Below are 23498 nucleotides of genomic sequence, written 5' to 3' on the forward strand. Positions count from 1 at the left end.
AACAACCTTATAGACACTTGGGCCAAAGAACATGGTATTGAGTGGGTGTATCACATCCCCTATCGTGCACCAGCCTCTGGAAAAGTTGAACGATACAATGGACTGTTGAAGACTACACTGAAAGCAATGGGTGCTGGGACATTCAAAAATTGGGATACACATTTGGCAAAGGCCACCTGGTTAGTCAATACTAGGGGATCTGCCAATCGAGCTGGACCTGCCCAATCAAACCTGTTACGCACTGTAGAAGGGGATAAAGTTCCTGTAGTGCACATAAGAAACATGCTGGGTAAGACAGTCTGGGCTACTCCTGCCTCAGGAAAAGGCAAACCCATTCGTGGAATTGCTTTTGCTCAGGGACCTGGATGCGCTTGGTGGGTAATGCAAAAGAATGGGGAGGTCCGGTGTGTACCTCAAGGGGATTTGATACTGGGTGAGAATAGCCCATGAGTTGAATTGTAGTATGTTAATTATTATATAATACTGTATGTCATCACTACCATGATTGCTATATATCATAGATGAAAATGGTGATTAATTAGAATGTATTGAAAAGAGTGTAACCTGAGCATGACATAAATGGTATGGAATAAGGGGTGGATATCTGTCCTGGTTCCAGTTAGGACAGAGTTAATTTTCCCTCCTAGTAGCTGGTAGGGTGCTATGTTTTGGATTAGGATGAGAAGAGCGCTGATAACATGCTGATGTTTTAATTGTTGCAGAGCAGTGTTTACACCAGGCCAAGGACTTTTCGGCTTCTCGCTCTGTCCTGCCAGCGAGCAGGCTGGGGGTGCAGCAGGAGCTGGGAGGGGACAGACCCAGGACAGCTGACCCAAACTGGCCAAAGGGGTATTCCATACCATCTGACGTCATGCTAAAAAATATATAGGGGTGGCTGGCCGGGGTGGGGGGCCGGCTGCTCGGGGATAGGCTGGGCATCGGTCAGCGGGTGGTGAGCAATTGCATTGTGCATCACTTGTTTTCTTACACATTATTATTATTAATACTATTATCATTATCACTATTATTATTATTATTGTTATTATTATATTCCTGTCTTAATAAACTGTCTTTATCTCAACTCACCAGCTTCACTTTCCCGTTTCTCTCCCCCATCCCAGAGAGGGAGGGGGGAGGGTGAGCGAACGGCTGTGTGGTGTTTAGCTGCCAGCCGGGTTAAACCACAACATATAGGTAACAATCCATTTAGGAGGTTAGAAAATTATAATGTAGTCTTATGTTTTTTATTGTATATATGTTATATGCTCTGTTTTTTTTCTTAGATTAGCGTATTCCAGTCAAAGAGAAATATGATACAAGGGTTATTCCCCCTCACTGCGAGGAACTTGTCCTTCTTGCTTAACAGTTCTACATTCCTTTTGACTCTCTCATGTTTTGCCAGTGTTGTAATTCAATCTCTCTTTTATCGCTCTCAAGATTTCGTGTAAGTAAGCACAGATTTTTTCAGCCCTAAAGAGTGGAGAAAGAAATTAGGGCTAAATTTGTTTAGCTCTGCATTACTCAAATTAGTTAACATTTTCAAAACAAGGTAGTGCTACATGTGTGAGAGCAACAGACAGAGTGATTGGAAAAGAGACGATGTGAACAAGGCATTAGAAACTAGAATAACTAGGAGTTACTCTGATCTGGCCAGCATTACTTATGCACTTATCTCTCCAATTAAGAATTCTTTATTGAACAGAAGTCAGCTGTTTTAGAGGGAAAAAAAAAATTGAGATAAGCCTGCTAGATAATGAATTTTTTTTTTTAGTATTGCCTTTTGATTATGAGTCCAGTACTTCAAACAGCCCTTAAACAAAATACTAACTTCACTGGTAGCAGAAATAAATTAACATCCCTTTTCATATCATACAGTTTATGACGATTTAAAGGAAAGAAATATAAGCCAACTGAAATGTCAGCCACTCGTTCATGGATCAGCACCTGTGTTTGTAAATGAACAGGATTTTTTGAAACATGCACATAAAGAAATAAAAAAGAAAACAAAACACCACCTCACCAAATAATAATTGTTTAAAGTGAATTGAATTAATTTCATATCATAAATGAAACACAACTATAAAAAATAATACTGTTTTAAAAATATTGGAGGAGTATACATCTTTTTGAAACAGCTGAACAAAATCTGAGAGCTACTATTTTAGAATCTCCCTAACTAATCCTTGGAGGAAAACAACAACAAACTCAACCAAACCCAAGGTTGCTATGTTATAATCCTCAGTGTGGAGTCACATTGCTTCTATTACTTCATATGCAGCATGCCTTTGGCAGTGCACCAGATGTTTGCCTCCAGCTGTATTTTGCTTTTGTATACACATTCTGAGCAATAACAAAAGCAAAAATTTAAAACACGTTCAAAACAAAAATATTTTGCAATGACAAACAGCCTCAGCTACTGGACTTAAAGTAACGAGTAATTCTAAATATGAGATTTATATCTTAGCATGTTTTTGTTTTTCAATGGACAAGATTGGCAAGAGTAAACACTTGCCTGCAAGCTATGTCATAAATGAGATCTATTGTGTTATAATCCAAAAAAACCCTAATGTGACTTATTTAATACTAAAGAGGGAAAATGTCTCTGAGTTCTAACAGTTTTTATCCTATTTATTATATGAAGTGCAATTAATGTGAAAGACCATTCAGATCCTTTTTCATGTTTCAGAAGAGTTACAATTTTTTAAAAAGTTTTGAAGTACTTCTTAACCAATATCTAAATCATATACATATACTTCAAAGAATGCTAAATAAACTTGATGTGCTCTTAAATTCAGCCTCCTGTGACATATGTAACACATAGGAAATCTATATCGATAAACAGAGGAGTACCCATCCTCCTAATATTTCAGTTGAAGGAGTTGATTATTTGCTTTTAGTTTTGATTCAAGATCTCTTTGTACTGCATCAATATAAAGCATTGCAAAATTTTGATGTAGTTTTTCTATCTCCAATGCTGTATGAGTTTTATCAATTAGGAAAAAAACTTTGAACATATAAAAAGGATTTTAAAAAGATTCAATTATCAAAGTGTAGGTAATTAGAAGAAAGAAAAAGTCCTTTAGAGGAATCAATACTTTTCAAATATTGATATATTTTCCATGTGATAAGCAGACTATCAAGCTGTAAATACCTTGTGCTGGCTGAGATTATTTCAACACACACTTTCTAGGAGATTGATAATATGAAATTTATTGAATAAATTATACAAGTTAAATGTGCCAATTGTGCTCATTGCAAAACCTCAGATCCTGTCCTTAAGACAAGTCCTTAAAAATCTAAATTAAAATAAGTAATTTGTCATTATGTTTTAAAATTTAAATAAAGGTGGGATTTTACCTAGAGTATGCTGGATCTTTTTTTCTTTTTTTTTTTCTTTTTTTTTTGTTTTTTATGCACCAGAATTAAAAAAAAAAAAAGTAAGTAAGGAACATCAAAGAGTACTGTACAATTATACCACTATGTAACAGTATGTATAAACACTTGGCAGTAAAGCTTCAGTAGAGAGTGATTTACAATGAGTTGTTAATGTTTAGTTTGACACTGAAAGTTTGCAGAAGCAGATGTGTCTTCTCTGCTGTCAGTCTTCCATTTCACTCTGGCTGGGTATTGCAATCCATGCAGGATCTTTCCCCCCACCCAGTGTTTTTAGGTCTCCCAATTGCTCCTCACTTACACGCTTCTAACAGAAGGCCTCCTGTTGATCATGGCAGGATCTGTATGGACTGCAAGCCTTAATCTTGTTATTGGTGAATGTCTTCATGCCTGATGATTTTGTAAATTACCCAGTAAAAAATATTGAAAATCAGAAAGGCTAGTGGGAAACAAGCTCTGGAAATTGTGTCTATCTTCTTGGCTCGGTCGATGAATACCTTTCTCATCTCATCGGGGCTCTTTGGTGCAGCTTGAGCAGGATTATTAGGCCCCTTCTGTGTCACTCCATCTTTTGCTTGCAGACATGGCCCCACTCCATATGCTGCTGTAAAACTGAATTGGCTTTCCCGTACGTCATCATCCTGTTGTACAAAAAAGAAAAAAAAGGCAAGATTTTTTTACTTTTTTTTTTTTTTTTTACAGAAATCGTACCAACCACTAAATACCAGGTATTGCACCTTTAGCATGGTGACTTTTTGAACCCCCTTTTTATTTTAACTGGTTAAAATTTCAGCCCTATCAAAGTGTCTGTGAAAATAGGTCATCAGATTTAACAAGCCCAGAATTTTTCTGCTTGTTTATAGACTCCGTAATCTATTTAGAGAAAAGACAAAGCTTAGTAAACTGGTTTACTAGCTTAGGAAACTAATGGTAATCAACACCCAACTTCTGATTTATTCTGATTGGTTTTCATTTTCCCCATTTACAGTAAACATCTACAGTCTTCAACTGGGCAAGTTGCACACTGGTCTTTCAGACAACAGCCATTAACTCTGTATGTTGCTTGACAATATGGGATGGCCTTTAGAGGTACAAGCGGTAACAATGTTCGTTAATAATACTAGTGAGAATTCTGCCTGTTTGATTTTGTATGTTAGTGACTCTTACTCATATGCCTTCATTCTATTGTGCCCTGTATGTCAGATAAGCAGAATAGTATGTAAAGTGTCCTAATTTAGAATAGAATAGAAATAGTACCAAACTATTTAAAATAAAGTTAATATATTAAAAATATTTTAAATAAGCTTTAAAATAAAATGAATGAAAGCTAAAGGCCAGATTTTTCTTCTGAACCATTCTCTTGACAAGTAAGGTGCAATCTGGCAAAGACGTTCTGAATTTGGAGAGCTAAAACAGAAAATGATTTTAAATCACAAAAACAAATGTAGGTGGTCTGAAGATATATAAATTTTCATAGCATGCATTCCTAGAGTGTGGTTTTCGTTTGGAGACACCTTTTATACTTCTCTTTACCTGGTTGTAAATATTCTTAATAAAGGAGGTACAAATGCAGGGTGATACATAGACTGTAAAGCCAGAGCCAAATTTTGGTTTGAAATACGTTCCAACATATTCTCCTACTATGTATGCTACTCAAGAGTAGTTCTATGATTTTGATGACATTCACTTTTTTTTTTTAATGACAAATTTTAAATTCAGGGTTTTGTGTTTTCATGTCTAATTCAACCTAGTTGCTCTAAGATTCTAGACTTTTGTAAAGAATGACAAAATAAAAGAGATATGTTACTACTTAAATAAGTATTTTGGAAAATCATTCTCATAAATAATAAAAAAGAGCTGAGCAGCAGTCAATTTTTCTGTTGAAAGAGAATTTTTGATATTTTGAAACTCTTCCCACCTTAAAATAAAATAAAAAGGTAGAAAATTATTGTTTACCGAAGCAAGTCAAATAATTATTGTTTTGTTTTAGTAATTCTGAAACATTTTTGTTTTATTCATACCTCTTACACTTATCAATGTAATTTCTCAGCAAACACTTTAAATCCAAACTTCCAAGCTTTTCATTTTGAAAATGCCTGTGGCATTTTGAAAATTCAAAAAATGTTTTTGAATGGAGAATTAATTCTAAACATATTAAATGTTTTAATTAAGCAGACCTTGCTAGAAGAAACATAGTTAATTTTTTTGTTTTAAAAAAATTCAGTAAAGTTTATTATCAATATTAGCTGAATCAATTATCTACAAGAGAATGAAGATAAATTACTGTTTGAAGTGAACTGGTTTTCACACAGCACGAACATCCAGCATGGCTGTAGTTATCACCAAACTGCTACACTTTTTCATATATGTACAGTGCATAAACTTATAGACTACTATAGTTCACTGAAACTACTGTATATTGAATCTGTATTGTAATTCTCACATAAAAAAATCTAACAACAAAAATAAAGAAAAATTAACATGAAAACAAAGGAGGAGGAAAAATCACTGAATTCAATACGGAGATGAATAACAGAAATACAAAATGATGGGATGATTTTTTGATGACGCGATAAAACAAATAGCAAATTACTACAGCAACTTCCTTTCTTCTCAGAAAGGAATGGGAAATAACATTTTAATAGTATCTGTATTCCAGAAGAGTTGCAATGGTCATTCCAGTTAACAGAATTTACAAATACATAGAGTGTGAGAATTTTTTCTAAACTGTCCATTTAAGCACCTTTAAACATAAAAAATCTGTGATTCAGGGTTTTAACCTCTTTATGCTTCTCCAGAAAATAATGCTTATGACTGCATCAGCTCAAAATAATTATAAAATAATTCTGCTGAGTATCAGCTCTCTGTTGGATGAGTTTTTTAGGATGAGGCACTCTGCTTTGACTTTACTGTGTCTGCTCTATGCTTACCTGAATTGAGTTATTCCCCTAGAATGGTTTTAAAGGCCAGGTCTCTTCTTATTTATTTGCCTGCAGACAACCTGAACTTAGTCTGCAAGCAGACTGCTTGGAAACACTGTCTGCTGTTGAGGAGGTGATGTGATGGTCCTTGTAGGAGTCTACTTTTTCTGCCCAGTGTCTGTTGGATGATGTTTTTGATGAAGGCAGGCTGGATGGTTGGAGTCTGCCAAGTCAGACCAAAGTGCAAGAGCAATAATGGATATACAGCAAAGGGCACCTTCCAGAGCATTGTAACATGCCAGGTACCACCATATATTTTTTTTTCTGGGGTACAAGCTAGTGTATCCAGGATGTAGTTCTGCAAGTTGTTCGGCCAGTTCATAATGCAGAAGAAGCATTAATTTGGCCTCAGGTTCATATCTAAGGATGCCCTTGAAAAGCAGGAAAGATGCAGTTACTATTATTGTTGATAATAACTTCTGAGTGCTTTTTCGAAGGTATTTATATAAAATTACAGTGATACCCCATTTGATTTATAAATTGACTTGGCTACAATCCCTCTTTTTGACTAGAAATATTTCTGATAATCCATGTGTCTGAGGCCACAACTGTTAAAATCATATAATGGATTAACATTAAAGAACCCCATACTTCCTTGTTGAGCATCTGGACAGTGAAGCTTCCTGAAAAAGTCCATTGCATTTTGGTTGAAAATTTTCTCTTAAAAATGCAATAGGAATTATTATTATTATTTTTTTGGTCTTTTGTGTATTTGGTTAGTGCATAATCAATAAAGAAAATTATTTTTTTCTTTCTGATTTTTGATAAAGCTTTTAAAGTTTTAGTAGGAAAGACTTTCAATAAAGCTTTGCTATGAATGTGATTTTCATGCATACTGCTTTGGATCTAACAATTTGGAAGTTATTCTGCATACAGGTACATGTAAATATTTTACTATCTGTATCAAAATTACTGTCATTAAATAATAGCAATAATTTCAGATAACATTTCTTATTTAGAAAACTAGAATTCTTTCAAGGCCTAAAGGATATAATTTCAATTTGTTTATTTTCTTATCAACATTGTTCTGCAAAATACTCAGCTATAAAGTAATAGCTTTTGGTTTCTGTGGCCTTTTGACTATGCTGCTTTCTGTTCGTATATTTAATAATACATTTCTCTAGAGGAATAATATGCATAAGTACTAACAATATCTCTGTAGTGTTTTGACTGTAGGTTTTGGTAACAACTTGAGGATTTATTTTAAGCTGTGGCTTTGGTTATTTGAACAGTATATGTTTATTGTTTATTTTTGAGTATTGAATTATTCTGCATTGCAAACAACTTGGTTTTAAATACTAATCTCGTACCAGCTGATTTCTCCTTGAACTGACGTCACTGTTCCTTTGAAGTTGCAGAAAGTAAAATTTTAATATTGTGTTTTAATCCAGATTTAAACAGACTAAAATGTATTACAAAATTAACAAAACAGGTACCTTTCTTAACATTTCACGCCATCACATACAGGTAGCAATGAAGGTGTATGGAATCCACATGGGAAGACATTATTTCAGACAAAAGAACAGGGCCTCTGTTAATGATTGGATATCACATTTTGACAAATGGGACATCTTCTTTATATTTTACCCTTAAATTTGTACTGTAGATTTGAGGCAAAGTCCCGTCTATAGGTCCTGCACATCTCAAGCCATTGCTATGCTGTAATGATTCATTGATTTCATTTCCATCAAGAACTCCCTCAAAAAACTTTCATCAAAACGGATGGGTTGACCAAAAAGAAAACAAAAGAAAAGAGGTGTGATTACCATTAAAGACAATCTAGTTTGCATGCCTATTTTCCTCACAAAAGATACTGTGCTCTTTAGATTTTTGAAAATAGAATTAAAAGATTTGCTATTCGTGAAAACTAAGTATCTTATATTAAAAGCTAGTCTAAAATTTGTGTTTTTCAGTATCAGTACACTTTTTTTTTTTGGTTTGGTTTTGTTTTTCCCCATACAATGTAAACGCAACTAAGAAAAAGCACTGATTATATGTATGTTTCGTTATTCCTGTGTGATACTTTTAATTCTGACTTTTTTTTTCCTCTTGTTTCTCAAGACCTAAAGGAGAGTAAATTTAAATTAACAATTTATATTCATTCATTCAGAAAAAATATTTCCATCCCATCAGTAATGTAATCTTTTTTAAACTACTGTGTTCATTGGCCAGATTTCTTTTCCTGACAGAGTCAAAGCACTGTAGATCATATGCTTACTACTAAATGAAATCTTAAATTGGGATTGAAAATTTTCGTGTTCTCAGGATGTACTTTGCTATTTCTGTAATCATAAAGAAATTAGACACTTTTGGAAAAATCTCCTATACCTATTGTTATGCCTATTGGAAAATAGCAATTGATAGGTTGCATATTATGCTGCAATAGCTGTTTTTATTTATGAGTGTGTTTGTAACACAATCCCAGATTTCCTCAAATCGGTTAAAATTTTTATTACTTCTGTGGGAATTGTACTGAGCTTCTAAAAATAAATTTGCTTTTCAGTTGTTTGGAATCATTGAGTGAGTTCCATAATTACAACAATAAAAGCAGTAGCCAGAGGGTGCAGTTATACCTAAGAATCATCTTTGGTGTTGCTGTTACTGTTTAGGAAGAGAGGCTGCAAATACTGCACTGAGGTGGTGCAAGAAGGAGGCAGTGACTGTAGGTAAAAAAAGCATGAGGGAAACGGCAAGAACAAATGAGCTTTGGATGCCAAAATATCTTGATTTAGCTCTGTACATAATTACATTACATATAACTCTATAATTTTCCTTAAATCTCAACTGTTCTTATTTTGTTTGCCACAGTCATTTACAGTATTTTTTTTCTCCAAGTACACTTTTTAAGAGCATATGTATCTCCTAAATTTTTAATCAGCATTGTGAAACAATAACCCATTATTTTGACTAGATTTATGAAAAATAGCAAACTCTGAAAAAAAAAATAGCAAATCTATTTGAGGATATGTTTATAACTAAATTTTAATGCCACAGTTTGGACAAAGAGTCCAAAAAATGGACTCAGAGAGGCTCAGTAGTTGCAAATACAAGGTACTACATTTAGCACAGAGTAATCAACTTCACAAACATAAGATTGAAAGCAAATGGCTCTGCAGTAGTTCTGGAGAAAGAACTGGGAGTTATGGAAGATCACAATCTCGTTATGGATGAATGCTGTTGTTAAAAGGGCAAACAGCAAACTGGTTTGGATAAACAAGTTTATATAACTTGCATAAGATGATCCTTTGGCTGCACTCAGCTGTTACTGGTTACTTTTTATGTAGAAAGCATGTTTTTAGAGAACTACGTGGAATTCTTAGGAGAATTTCCAGGGAAAGAGAATGACAATCGATGAAAGTGTAGAAATATGTCCTTTAAAGAAAGGAAGATTGAATGGAAAGTTATAAATGAAGGAATGAGGTAGTCTGTTCTCTGTGTTCTTTCTAGATAAGCCATGAAAGGCCAGAAAAGACATGATTAAAAAATAACTTTGTAAACCATTGGAATAGACTGCAGGGGAGATTGTGGGATTTTTATGACTAGGATGAATTAGGTATAACTGATACTGACTTAGGTCAGGAAAATGGATTCATTGACCTCCCAGGGGCATTCCAGCACTGACATTCAATCATCTGACTGTTGCTAAGGTTACCTGGTAAAAGTAAATATTTCTTGCAACAAGCATGTCTTTTTAATTACAAAGAGAATAGACTTTGGAAATTCTTCAGTTGCCCTATCATAAACAGAAATTATTCATACATGTTCTATTCTGTCAACATTTATCTGAAATGAAACATATCCAAAAATTTTTAAATCATCTATGTTTGGACTTCTGAAGTGCAATCAAATCACTAGGAATTTTGCTGTACTTTTACAGATAAAATTCCAGTGCCAAAAAAAAACCCTGTATTTATCAGTGGGAATTCATTCTAATAAAGGTTGATTTTTTTTTTTTTAATCTGAAAGAACACTTATAACAAAAATAATAATCCTAGTAAAATGTCCCAAGATGGAAAGAGTACAGGATGAAAAAGTCTACTAAATTACCCTAACTGCTGTATTTCTCTAATCTATCTGTACATAAGTACGAAATAGAATGGCAGTTTTTACTTTGAAAAGAAAGAGAATTTTTAAATGCAATCTCTCAACCTAACTCCTCTTTATGCCTTTTGATTTTGTGGTCAAATAAATATATCTTTACATGTAGTTTTAGAAATCAATACCATCTAATTCCTGAGAACCAGTGGCTGTTTGACCTAGTCCAAATGGATAACAAACATACAAAACTACATAATCATGAGCTATAGTAGCTGACTTTGAAAAAAATAAAAGAGTAAGGAAACACAAGTTATTTTGACTTATGATCCTAGGGCCTGCATTTCATGTTAGAAATTGTGGTGAATAAATAACATCTGTGGTAAGAAAGGCTAGTTATTAACTGCTTGCTTAATCCATATTGTTTGTATATTGGAGGGTTTAGGATACAATCCAAATTTTTGAAGAGATAAAATCTCCATGCCTTTAATGTTTCAAGTTCTAGTATATTTGTTGGGCAACAAATGGTTTAATAAGACTTTGAGAAAAAGAGAAACAATTAGCTGAGCTGTCTCTGGAGCTTGAGAGTATGTATTGTCAAGGCATTAGTTCTGGACAGGAGCCCTAAGTCTACACAGAATTCGAGTCAGCTAAGACTCTATCAGTTAATCTTTTCAGAAAAATATCTTTTTGTTCAAAATCATAAACTTGCATGGGAACAAAGCATCTTTGGGTAAACTTAAGTTGAGAAACCTGTGTTATGATAGAAGTTACAGAGATGGAGGAAGTGAAAACCGCATACCCCTAAAGTACATGTAATACCCTTACATGGGCTGTAGGGAACTCACACTCTTTCTGTATCATGCCAGGGAGTGTCGAAGCTACAAGGTTATTTGCTATTATGGGGTGAACTGATCTCTCATTTTTCTCTTTTTTTTTTTTTTGAATAAGTGATCTCGAGACATTGATGTTATCCTGATATAGAACTGGCTGTTTAGAGAGAAAGGAAAAAGTAAAGATAATGGAAAATCTAGTAATTTGAAAAAGTAATTTTCTATCAAATTCTTTACATTTTTTTTTTCCTTTCTCAGTCTACACTTCTGGAGTTCATATAGCCAACAGTAAATTGAATTTTTTGCTATCACTATATAGATGGAAATAGAAGGGCCTAGTGTCCTCTCTGTATGCAAAATGCAACCAATATTTAAAGGTTAAAAAAAAAAGTCTCAAAAAGTAGAAAAAAGAACAAGTTATTTTGTGTTTTTATTACTGAAAATGAACACCAGTTTTATAACAAAGTAAATATTATTGAAAGGAAAAGAGAGAAAGAAATCTGCACCAAGAAAGTCTTTCAATATTGCAATGGAAAGTAAAAATAAAAATAATTAAAAAAAGGCAAATTAGCTTTCTGTAAAAGAAGCTAACATCTTTTATTTTTTCATTATGTGCCTTGAGAACATGAAAGTAATTAAAGAAATTATTTGGTAATAGGTTTTAAATATAAAGAACAAGAAAATCTAGACCCTTGTCAGAGGAAAACCTGGGATTACAATATAGAGTGTTTGCTGGCAGTATAGAAATGTTAAAATTATAAAATACTTGACTAGCAAACAAGAAATTATAATATTCATTTCTCTATATCTGCTATGTATCTCTTAGATACAGCTGCTCAGTGGATTTGTGATGTGAAGAAAAACATTGAAATGCATGCCTTCAGTATGTATGGGGAGTACCTGATAATTTAGTAGGTACCCTACAGTCTCTAAGTGTGATCCTCTAATTTATGGGAACTTAGTCGACAACACACCTGAAGTTGTAAGTCTGTCTAATGGAGTATAAAATTGGAATGAGGACTGTTATGTGTGAATTCCAAAATACCACGGTTACCATAATGGCAAACATTGGTCCAGCAAAACATTTAAGTTAGTAAGGCCGTTCATGTGCTTCAGGTTGCATACGTTTTTCTGGAAATGCTTTGTATACTGTGGATCCTTCCTCAAATACCTCTAAGCTGAAATTTGATTGATCGTGATTGCTGAAGAAGTGCCTTTGGTGAGCTTGAAGTCTTGCTAGGAGAAGGTTGGAAATATATTGGGTTTGTTTCTGAGGAAGGAAGGTAGTATCACTTGCCAGTTTTTAACTGTGTGGTTATAAAAGCCTGTATTTAAGATAGTGAAAAGACATCACTTGAGTCGAATATGGTGAATGTGTCTGAGATCGAGAGGGCACTATGATACATGGTGAAAAAATGAATGGACTAAAAGTATAGTCACATGATATATCACTTAACCCAGCTGTTTGTATTTGATACATGACACACTCGTTGCAGCTCACCTGCCCCCTGCCAAGTAATCCACATCTGCCCATCCCATTCCCCACAGTCCAAACCTTTAAGCAGATTTCAGAGCTGCCATATTTTACAATAAACACCCTGTCACAAAAATGCTGCTTTCCTCCTGTGTGTCTCAGAAAGTGTTTTCTGCTGCTGTCAGCAAAAACAAAAAAGCACATTTTTAATGGGGACAAATGTTGAAAGCAGATACATACAGTCTGATTCATCCTCTAAATTATGGTAAATGAGTTTCTCTATGTACCTGAACAAGACTGAACACACAGGAAGAAGCAAATGTATGAAAATGTCATTTCCATTTGTCTGTCTAGCCATCTTTTAACAGGGAGTCTTGCTTGCCAAGATTGCTTAGATAGGCTTACAGTGTTACAGATTTTCATTATCTTCTAAGTAAAGGGGAAACAACCTGTAAAAAACTTCTCCTTGTGATGTAAGGAGTAAATTGAGGTAAGTCTTTAGGAATGGAAGATGCCTGAAGTTGTCATATCACTGCAGTCAGACATTTATCTATAGTAGTATTCTAGGTAGTGACTGAAAGTCTGTGAAAGGCACTGCGTGACAGCAGTGGTGGGTACTCATTTAATGAGTAGGTTGCAGAAGTATTCTCTCTTTGAAAAATCAGAAGTAAGAGTTTTATGTATTGTAAAATGTTTTGCTTATTGCAGAATTTAAATTTATAGCCTTAGCTGCTAGACTTTACATGTTACCAGTTACTTATTTTACCAGTAGTCTAGATGGCTTCAGCCATAAAATAAGTATAAATAACTATTGCTGTTAAAGCTCCTTGCTAATTATATGAGCAATTTAGACTAAATTAACAACATAAGGAAAAAATACCATTCTTAGACCTTTAAAAATGTATATCCCACAGATGATTTTAATTGAAGAAGTAATTTTTATGTTAAAAAAATGCATGAAACATAGCTGTTAAGTCTTTGAACTGAATACTAGAATGAAATTAAGGAATATTTTTTGTTGAATCTCAATGCAGTACAAATTACTGCAAGTACCAGTAATATTCATCCACTGAAGTATAATCTGACTCTTCTAACAGAGTGAAATTCATGCTTGTGCAGATGGCTCCCACATGGCCCATGCCTCATTTAAATCCCCCTTAATCCCTCTTTTGAGAATTCAAGTTGGATTTATGCAGTGCATAGTCCTTGTAATGACCCTCTGCCTAGAGTTAATTTCATTCTGTGCTGCCATTTTATCTATATTGCCACTTTAGGCAGCAGTATGTTTACCAAATTAAGCCTATATCCTGACATAAATCAATCCCTTAGACTCTCTTTCAAAGCTGGGAATACTGTTAGCTTTACCTTGTTCTTCTTCCTCTTGTGTCGGAATCGCAGGAGTTCTTTATGTTGCCTTGACACAAAGTTTACAGCTGCATATTCCAAAAGTGCAGAAAATACAAAGAGCAGACACACAGCCATCCAGATGTCAATTGCTTTGACATATGACACCTATGGAGAAAATAGAGCGGAAAACTAAATATGTTAAAACCACAGATGTGATTTCATGTCAGGAGGAAGTTGATTAATATCTCCAAATCCCAACATTATTTTTGTCAAAAAAATCTTCACATGAAAGTGAGATAATAAGAGGGACAGCAATGCAATTTTTATACCTTAATTATTATTTTGTATAGTGTAGTCTTTTACAAAATGTCTACTATTTACCTCACTAAATGAGGTAATGTTTTTCATATACTGTATAATTTATCATATATCATACAATGTACTGTATATTTGATCATAGACCAAATAACCCACAAGGATCACATAGTCTTCCTCCATTTCTCCCAATGAGATCTGTGAAAGATACTAAGGAAACAGAGAATAGCTTGTAGTGGGACCAGTGAGAATTACTCTGTTATGCTGATTTAAAGCTCCTGGAGTACAAATTAGGGGGAAGAAGGGAAGTAGATGCAAAATTGATATTTTCATTCTCTGCTAATACAGTCATGGTAAATTAAAGATATAGGTTTTTAGTCCTGTAAATTTTGACTCACTGGAAGTACTGAAAATGAATTACAGAATAGATGAAGTCACTACAGTGCTTCTTTGCCAAGCTCAGCTGCAGTCCATAATCTGGACTGGGAATGTAGGATGAGTTTGCTCTCTGTGTCCAGTTTTACAGGAGTTTTATCATTTAAACCAGCATAGCTAGTATCAGGCCTCAAACATGACAAAAACATCTGCAGTTTTCTCTAGTAACCTCTTATATTCTTGCTTTTTTCTGAAGTTTAATACTGTTCCATTTTCTTATCTGTTTATGCTACATTCAGATGTATTTGGATCCATACACTTGAGGTGCAAAGCACATGAACTTTTGTTTGGGTTATCTAGTTTACTGAGAAAAAAAATTAACAGACACCCTAAAAATACCATGGTAAAGCTAATACAAAAGAGGACTTTGTGTGTTTGTGTTGTGCACATTTTTTTTCCCAGTAACTGCAATGAAGACATTCAAGGAATAACAATTAAAAGGAAAAGGAAAATCTTTAAAGAAAGGACAAGTCAGAAAACTTAAGTAGCTAATCACAGAAATATACTTAAAGCTATTTACACTGCGTAGTGAACCATTCTTTATACAACTTTTTGTAAGTTATTTAGCTTTACATTTTTCTATATTTTAATGTAATTATGTTTATAAATACTGTGGGCAAATTCATAATGTAGGCAGTTTCCAGGAAAGGAATATCATTCAGAGCAGATTGGAATCTCTGACCTTTAGAAATTCATTCATATTTGCTAACACTTCATCAGATATTGGGATCGAGAAAGGGACAAGCTAGTCAATTGCTAACAAGCAACATTTACCTAGTACTGAAAAACATTGTTTTCATTACTTGCTGGGGTTTAGGGTATACAGCATTTGGTTGGCTAAACAGTTGAGTCTGAAGAGAAATAGAATATAATTGATTGGTGGCTCAAAAACACCCTAAATATTTTAAAGTTATCTGCTTCAGAATGGTAAATGCTAATAATTAAAAAACGTATTATAAGGTTGACTTAAGGTGTTTATTTGCCCTGTAACATTATGACTTTATACTAATGTGGTACACACAAAGGAAATCCTACCTACCTTTGGAAGTGATGCTCGTGAACCTGAGCTTTGTGTTGTCATGGTCAGTACAGTTGTTATGCCTAAAGCCACTCTGGCTGGAGCTGCATCCATATTGATCCAAAATGACACCCAGGAGAGAATGACGATCAAGAGACTTGGTATGTACATCTGGATGAGATAGTAACCCATTTGCCTCTCAAGGTGAAATCGGACTTCAATGCATGTAAACTTTCCTTTTTATAACAAAGAAGAAATGTTCAGCAGAAATAGAATGTTCTCTAAAGAATTTATACTTCATGAAATATATATGTTCTCTAATGAATTAAATGTTTTGATTTCTGTTCAGTGATTTTTAATATATAGAGCTCCCGTTATGATATGAATATTTATTGGAAAAAAAATGGACTGAAAACCTGCAAATTTAAGACTGAATAAGCTCTGGAACTCCTCCTTCCTTGTAAAAACAGAGAGATGATGGAAACACAAATCATTTTGATGTAGGAAAGTTACTCTCTGCAATCAAATTTGTTATCCCACTTGCTGTTTGGAAATATTGCTGTCTGCAAAGAAAAGGCTTGCTGTCCCATTATCTTTTGTTTCAATTTTAAGCTTAAATTATTTTTTTCTTTAATCTAGTGAATTGGGGAAAAATATAGTGACATTTGTGCAGGCATTAAGTTATCAATAAGAGATTCTGCAAATTATCTCCCTTTTTCCCCATTCAGACTGTTTCAACTAAAAACCACGACTGAGATTCAAGCAGAAATAGAGGACTTGCAATTAGGCTACTTTAGGAAACTGACTGAGTGGCCTAATTTTCCCAAGTACTGAACATCAAGCAATGTCCGCTGATTTTACTGAACCAGAAGAGAAAACTCTGTTGTCTGCTCATAGAAGTGCCACAACAAGCAGGACCAGTGTTTTCTCTTATCTAGATTTTTTACCCTGTAAGCTCTAGATTTTTTCACAGATCTTGACCTAGTCTCATTAGATTTTTCTAATTCTGCTGAATGCTTGTATTAATCACACATTAATGGTGCTGAAGGCCATGCTGTTACTATAAATAGTGTATATGTGAAACAGTTTCTTGTAGCAAGAAATATATATATGACAGATTTCTTAGTTGTTTGAAGGATCCTAATTCTAAATTTAACTTGGAAAACCATCTATTTATTTATTTCTTAATTGTTATGATTTTTTGGGGGTTATGTTTTCCAGTAGTTTTTGATAGTATTTTCCTAGTCCATCTTTATTTCCCAAAATGCTGCTTTATAGCAAAGGGTTTCATTAATAGTGCTTTAATATTTATCATATTAACAACATCTATATATCAGATTTATTTATAAGTTTGTCATATTTATTATATTGTATGTTATGATGTGACAATAACATTAGGCATACAGAATTGAATATCAGATTCAAAATGAAATGTTTTTATCCTAGGCATAATAAGTGTGTGGAATTATATTCTGAACTTTCTACTTTCATAATGTTTCTTTTAACAGGCCACTAATTCTTGCTATGGTGTCAATAGTAGATGCCATTTCGTGAAATTTGTATTCTGACAAGGAACTCAAAAACCACACCATATTAAAAAAGACAGTTATGAAATCCCATTAAATGCACATGTTCAAATTTTAAATGACATGATATACCACAGGAGTTTTATATCTGCCAGCTCAATTATTAGTTCCACTCCTAATTGCCAGCATTTTCTGAATCCTATCTGCACTCCTGAAATTTGTGTCCCAAATCCTGGCTCAACCATCTGCTTATCCAGCTTCAAACCTGATTTCTGCTTCAGTCAGGGAATGAAGTACTGGTTTAATGAAGTGAATGGTAATTTTGCTGTTTACTTCAGAAAGGGACAGGATTTTCCTCCATATTTCTCTTCCAGTCTCTTCAAAATGCTGCCTATGGGATACGTTCTTTGAACAGTTCAGTGCAGCTCAGATAACTACCTGCAGTTCTCCACTGACTGACCATTATCAGAATCATATTCTTACCTCAGGTTGGTCCTTACCCTGAAGATTTATATTTCTGTCGTATTTGTTCTGTTGATTCAGCACTCTTGGATGGCAGTGGTCCCTTCTTCCTGTCAGCAGTTCAATGACTATATTCTTTAATTATCCTAAAGGCTCTTTACCCCATAGGCTCAAAATCGTATACCCTAAACTCCCATTATCTCTCCTCCTTACAACTCATTGCTTGGCATATAATAATGAGCTCTGAAGAAAATAAGCTAACTTGGTTTTATGTCATGGTTATGTCACGTTAGCAGTCATAACTCGGAAATATCATTCCTGTTTGTTTAATACCTTATTTAGATCATGACAGGCAATTGCTTTTGTAAAATAATTGTAATAATTTTGTAAAATGCTGGCTGTAAAATATTTGCTCTTTTTCTTCTTTAGAACTCCCTCGCCTTCCCCCACCTTCTCACTTTTTAAGCTTTCTTATACAACACAGAAAATAATCTTTGATTTGAAAATGTGCATTTGTAATATTTACAGTTGTTCTAAGAGAATTTCTAAGATAGCCAAACAGGGATATCTGAAAAAGTGAAGATAGGAAAGCAAATTAAGTCAAATCTCAGAAATCACAGTAAATCATGGTGTTATGGAGTGACAGGAACGTATCAACCCTCTCTAGGTCTCGTTCAAAGCCATTTTATTTGGCAGCATGTCAGCAACATTTACACAGTTCAGCATGCAGCATTGTCTTCTTCTAGGGCTTCGTATTCCTCTTTCAAAACAAACTAGGAAGAAAAAAGCAGGGACCAACAGAATGAGTAATATATGCATAACTGGAATGTCAATAATCATTGGCTGTGGATTGCACATTGGTTGTACTTAGCAAAATGTGGGATAAGAGATCCGAGTCTTTCTGCTGAGTACTCAAGTGGGCTTGATCTAATCCAGAGATCTCTGTGCAAAAATAACATGCTCCTAAACCAGAAACAATAAATACTATATTCATTCTGATATGGATTATTTTTATGTAGTTGCAAGCTTTTCAAATTCTTCTGAACTAAGGAGAAAGATAGGTATATCTGTGGATAACAGAATACTCACAAAACAAAAGTGATTCTGAAAGAAAGGGATATAACTAGAAAATATAATATCCACAGGAAAGGAGAAAGAAAGGAGATTACGAAAAGGCCAGAATGAAAACTGAGTGATATGTCAGAGGAGTTATACTGAAATAAAATTTTTTATTTGGCTGGCTTTTGTATTTTTGTAAAAAACATTGAACAAGCTAAAAAAAAAAAAAAGAAAAGTGCTTCCAAGTTGAAAAATTTCTTTGCTTAGCCCCACTGAATATGTGATTTAGATTCCTGCGTAGTCTTAGGCCCAGTAAGTTTATAGACATGCCGGTCCATATAGGAACCTGATATCTCAGCCTTGGGATTTCCCTCTCAGCTGTAGCCACTTCTTCCCAGCTAAGATCACTGTGTTCCTCCTCCCCTCTGTTCCAGCATAACACTGAAGAATTAACTTAGTAGGTGGCAACTTCCCAGGGAGACTGGTGGCTACCCAAGTAGACACTTCTCTACAGTTTTCCACTGATGACTGTCGGCTTTCCCATCAGTGGAAGAAAGGCAGCAGCCAGAAGTCAGTCTTGGCAGCATGGTTGAAGTGGTTGCTGGTCTAAGTGTGGAAGGGGTAATGTTACTTTTTGCCCTTCCTGTCTGACATCAGAACCACCTGCATAAACTTGGCTGATGAAGCAGAGTGGAAAAACAACATTTGCACTAGCAGATGTGGGCTTCAGCTAGGAGGCAGCCAGCAGAGGCTGTGCAGTTCTCTCCCAGCTGAAGCCATCATTCAGCTGTGCGCGCCCAGTCTCTTCCCGTAGTCCATTGCCAATTCAAAGTCGTGTTAGCTGTGGTCTGATCTATTTGATTGAGTGCTTTAATGGATCAGAAGAGACATACTGTTGCAGTCATCTCAGCTGGGGAAGGAGAGAGAAGCAGCTAAGAGCATTGCTCTAATAATTCATTCTCAGTACATAAAAGGTGAGCACTAGTTCATTCTGATATGCACTGTAGATGTCAAGGAGAGTTGTTAGGAGGGATGTATGAAACCTTTGTAATATTGTGGTTTTGCTGAGGCTGAGCAACAAATTAAGGCTCTTTTTTTTCAGTCTCATCTGCCTCAAACTGCTTCAGAGGCAGGAGCTGGTAAAACTTAAATTTATTTGTCCTCTTTTGGCAACCCTTAAGATAACCCTTGGGGAAGTTCTTCATACTCTACCCTTACAATGTCATGGTCATTGCTATTCCTGGAAGGGAATGGACAAACTCCTTCCTGGAATTGATATTCCCAGAAAGGCTGAGTAGCTGTATCTGTAGCTACATAGAAAGTCTTCACAATGGAGAATCAGTTTAAGAAACAACCAAGAAAATAGCATGCCTGAGAAACAATTAATAAAGATTAATTATATCTAAATTACTATCAAATTATTAAAGATCAACAATATAACAATAAATATAAAATCAATAAGTATGAACAACAACAAAAAAAGGTATCTAAGTGTGTAGAGATTTAAATGTTAATCCATGCAGAATGGAAAGATATCTGTTGAAGGTACTGGTTCTTGATATTGCTTTGTATACTAGTCAGTCATACTCTGACTTTTCTTATAAGAATTAAGAACTATTGCTAATGCTAGTATCAGACCTACCAAGAAGTATTTGATGGAAAGGGAGAGGACTGTGTCCCAAAAGACTATGTGGCCTAATGAAATTACATTAAACTGTTTACTTAAGCCAAGATTTTATATTTCCTGAGTAGGTAATGTAAATAAATCTGAATAATTTTCTATGGGGCCCTGCAGAATAACAGTCTGAGAAGTGAATATTTTATATTCTGATTCTGACACATCTCTCAATATGGATATAGACAACACAAATCTGTTTGTACCAGCAACCGAGGACCAACAGCCAGCTAGTCCAAGGGCCAGAATTTTGGTAGCTGTGAAAATTTGCTAATGGAGTTCTGGGGCAATTGAACTGTTATCATGGGCCTCTCTTCTAGCACTACATTTTCTCCTAGAATGCAGAAAAACAGCTAGAGGTACAGGTTTAGCATAATATTAAGTACTGATAGAGAACAGGAAAGAGAGAGTGGGACTTCTTTAGCAGCTAGAATATGCTCAGCCTAGATGGCTGACTTAGATTTAGGTCTCTTAATACAATATAGAGCTTCTCCCATTTGTCTGTCTTCTGAAAATCACTTTCCTGGCTCTACTCACCAAAAAAGATTCTAAGCACTCAGTCTAAAAATTTGCTTGAAAATTATGTTAGGCAGAGCATTTATAGGTGCTATTCTGAACCTCTGCAGTGTTTTCCATTTTTAGACTTGTAAAAATCAGTTTCTCATTTTATTTGGAAAAGAATACGTTACAAAAGCTAACTGACACACTTTATAGAGAGAAAAGTAAAGACAGTCCTTTCTTCCAAAAGCAAAAGTTAAAAACTCTTCCAAGACAAAATAATGGGTGGACTCAAAAACCAGGAAGTTGGGGGAAAGGAACAGCAAATGCAGTACAGATGACTGGGGTGAATGTAGTAACAACAGCTGTCTAATGAATGTGTGGTATCTCACAAGTGTCACTGAAGAGATGAGTTAAAGTGGGGAGATTAAAAAAATAGTTTTATTTAGCTATGTAGATAAAATTAGTTTTTATCTATAGATATCATCATAGTTATCTGATGTTAAGTGTGAGATTCTGGGCCTATGGTTTCGGTACAGCAGTCTGTGCATGTAGGTTGTTATACAGAGTGGTTTTATAGACAGGAAACCTGAAAGCTTTTTGCACGGATGAAGTTCACATATGGAAGTTTATATGGATCATGTTCACATAAAAAAAAACAAACAAGCTGGGGGTGGACGGGAATGACACCCACACACTGCAAGATCTAGCTGTGGCTCTACTTGCATCTTAAATGGAGAAGCCGTACAAATTAAATGAGATTTCTGATGTACTGTGATGGTAGTCCTAGAGCAAGGATCAGAACAAATAGTACCTGGAACAACTACAAGTCTCAAGATCTGTTTGATTGAATAATCAGTTTGTATGAATGATGTAAGATGGCTACAGCATATTATGACTTTCACTGTTTTGTAATGAGTAATACCTTGGAGTCCAGGTTCTCACTAACTAATTGCCATCACAATACTTTGAATTTTCTTATCTATTTAATGTACCTTCATATGGAGGAAAAAGAAGACCAATATTTACTCAAAACAAATGTCTAATCATGGGACAACATTCACTTGTGTGTGACAATACTTGGTTGGGAGGCATTTGGTTCATCTGTAACCTAATATGATCTGACTGCAGGCCATCATAGCCTTTCCCTTTTGCCTTATTTTTCCAGCTCTTTCTTAATGCCAGTTCTTTCACTCATGACGTCCTGTGATGGGACGCTTCAGTGTGCTAGGTAGTAGAAAGCTAGTCTATATTTATGAGTGTCTGTGAGAGAGCCCAAAACGGATGAAGTTTTGATCAGTCCTGTGCTGAAAGCAAATCATTAATCTTGTGACTATTCAAGGCTCTTGTGAAGCGCCCTGCAGATGTGAGCCCTAGTGTTTTAGGCTATCTAGTACAAAGGATGGATCACCCCAGCAAAGGCTGCTATTGTCTCTAGTAAGAGTGAGGGTATTGTCTCCAAGTGTCCTTAGACAAACTTGATTAATGAAAAAAAGAAAATCCCCAATAGAAATATTTTTTTTTTTGAAAGTTATTTTGAAAGTGATTTTTAAGAATAAATTTTCTGAGGAAAATTTTATGTCCTACCTACAATAGCTATTTGGCTGAGAACAGACATATTCTCTGAATGAAACAAAACTGTACTGCCATAAAGGCAATGACATATAGACCACCAGCACTTTTCTTCTGCCTTTTGTTATGTGCTTTCATTCTGGTCTATGTCTGCTGAAATAAGACCACAACTAACCTCTGTTGGAGACAAAGTACAGTGTGTTGTGTATCACAGTGCCATCATAATGGCAGATGATTTTCACAGATAGCATGAAGGAGAATGAAGTGCATAAACTGATCTTCCCGTGGGGCAGTACTGCTCCTTTTACTTTCTCTCCTGTTTGAGTCATTATCAGAATCACCATTAGGTGAGTGGTCTAGCTGAGCTCATGTTGTTCAGTAAAAGGTCTTCCTTTTTATTCTTCCCTGAATGTTGCAGTCATTTGAGAGGGATTCTGCTTTTTCTATTACCGAAATATGGTTAAATACTTTCTGCCTTTTTGCCCTCCCATTTTAAATTTCTTAAATAAAAAAGAAACTCCATAAATTACATATGTGTGCAAAGCTGGTTATTTGAAGAGGCTGTATCTATAAAATTCATTACATTTAAGTTAAGTCATCTAAAATAATTTTTTACCTCTCTAAGAAGAAGACAGAGTAACAAAAAAGTGCAGGGTAAGTGCAGTATCCAGACACTGCAATTTGCAGTGAAATAGAACATACAATTTGAAAATATTTTGTTGATAAAATCTGCTTGTAAAATCACTTGTCTTTTCCTCATCATATGACATCTATGCTCTATATTTGATCATGCAGTCTGGCTGGAAATTATGATTTTTTTGAGTCTGGTATGTAGAATTAGACAAGTTCTGAAATATATGGCTGGTGTCTATGTA

The 23498-nt window shown here is 34.8% G+C and overlaps 2 protein-coding genes across 11 annotated transcripts in view; one reads left to right on the top strand and one right to left on the bottom strand.

Annotated features, from left to right (window-relative positions):
• The first annotated feature begins 905 nt into the window (after positions 1-905).
• Positions 906-23498, top strand: part of LOC106041756 (ran GTPase-activating protein 1-like) — a 140366-nt gene continuing 117773 nt past the window's right edge. For 5 of the 10 annotated variants that reach the window (XR_010831193.1, XR_010831190.1, XR_010831191.1 and 2 more), the window contains exon 1: positions 906-952. The gene's annotated coding sequence lies outside the window, so the exon portion shown is untranslated. Of the gene's footprint in view, positions 953-4064; positions 4483-11849; positions 12462-23498 lie in introns of those variants that run through there. The other 5 variants (XR_010831187.1, XR_010831192.1, XR_010831189.1 and 2 more) reach the window with 5 other exon arrangements.
• The window catches only part of GLRA3 (glycine receptor alpha 3), a 90979-nt gene continuing 69736 nt past the window's right edge, over positions 2256-23498 (bottom strand). The window contains exons 7-9 of the mRNA XM_013190334.3: positions 15853-16067; positions 14082-14228; positions 2256-4034 (exon numbers count right to left, since the gene is read on the bottom strand). Of these exons, the coding sequence (XP_013045788.2) occupies positions 3762-4034; positions 14082-14228; positions 15853-16067 (635 nt within the window). The 3' untranslated portion in view covers positions 2256-3761. The remainder of the gene's footprint in view (positions 4035-14081; positions 14229-15852; positions 16068-23498) is intronic.

The sequence above is a fragment of the Anser cygnoides genome, chromosome 4 (assembly GCF_040182565.1).
Source record: "Anser cygnoides isolate HZ-2024a breed goose chromosome 4, Taihu_goose_T2T_genome, whole genome shotgun sequence".
NCBI lineage: Eukaryota > Metazoa > Chordata > Aves > Anseriformes > Anatidae > Anser > Anser cygnoides.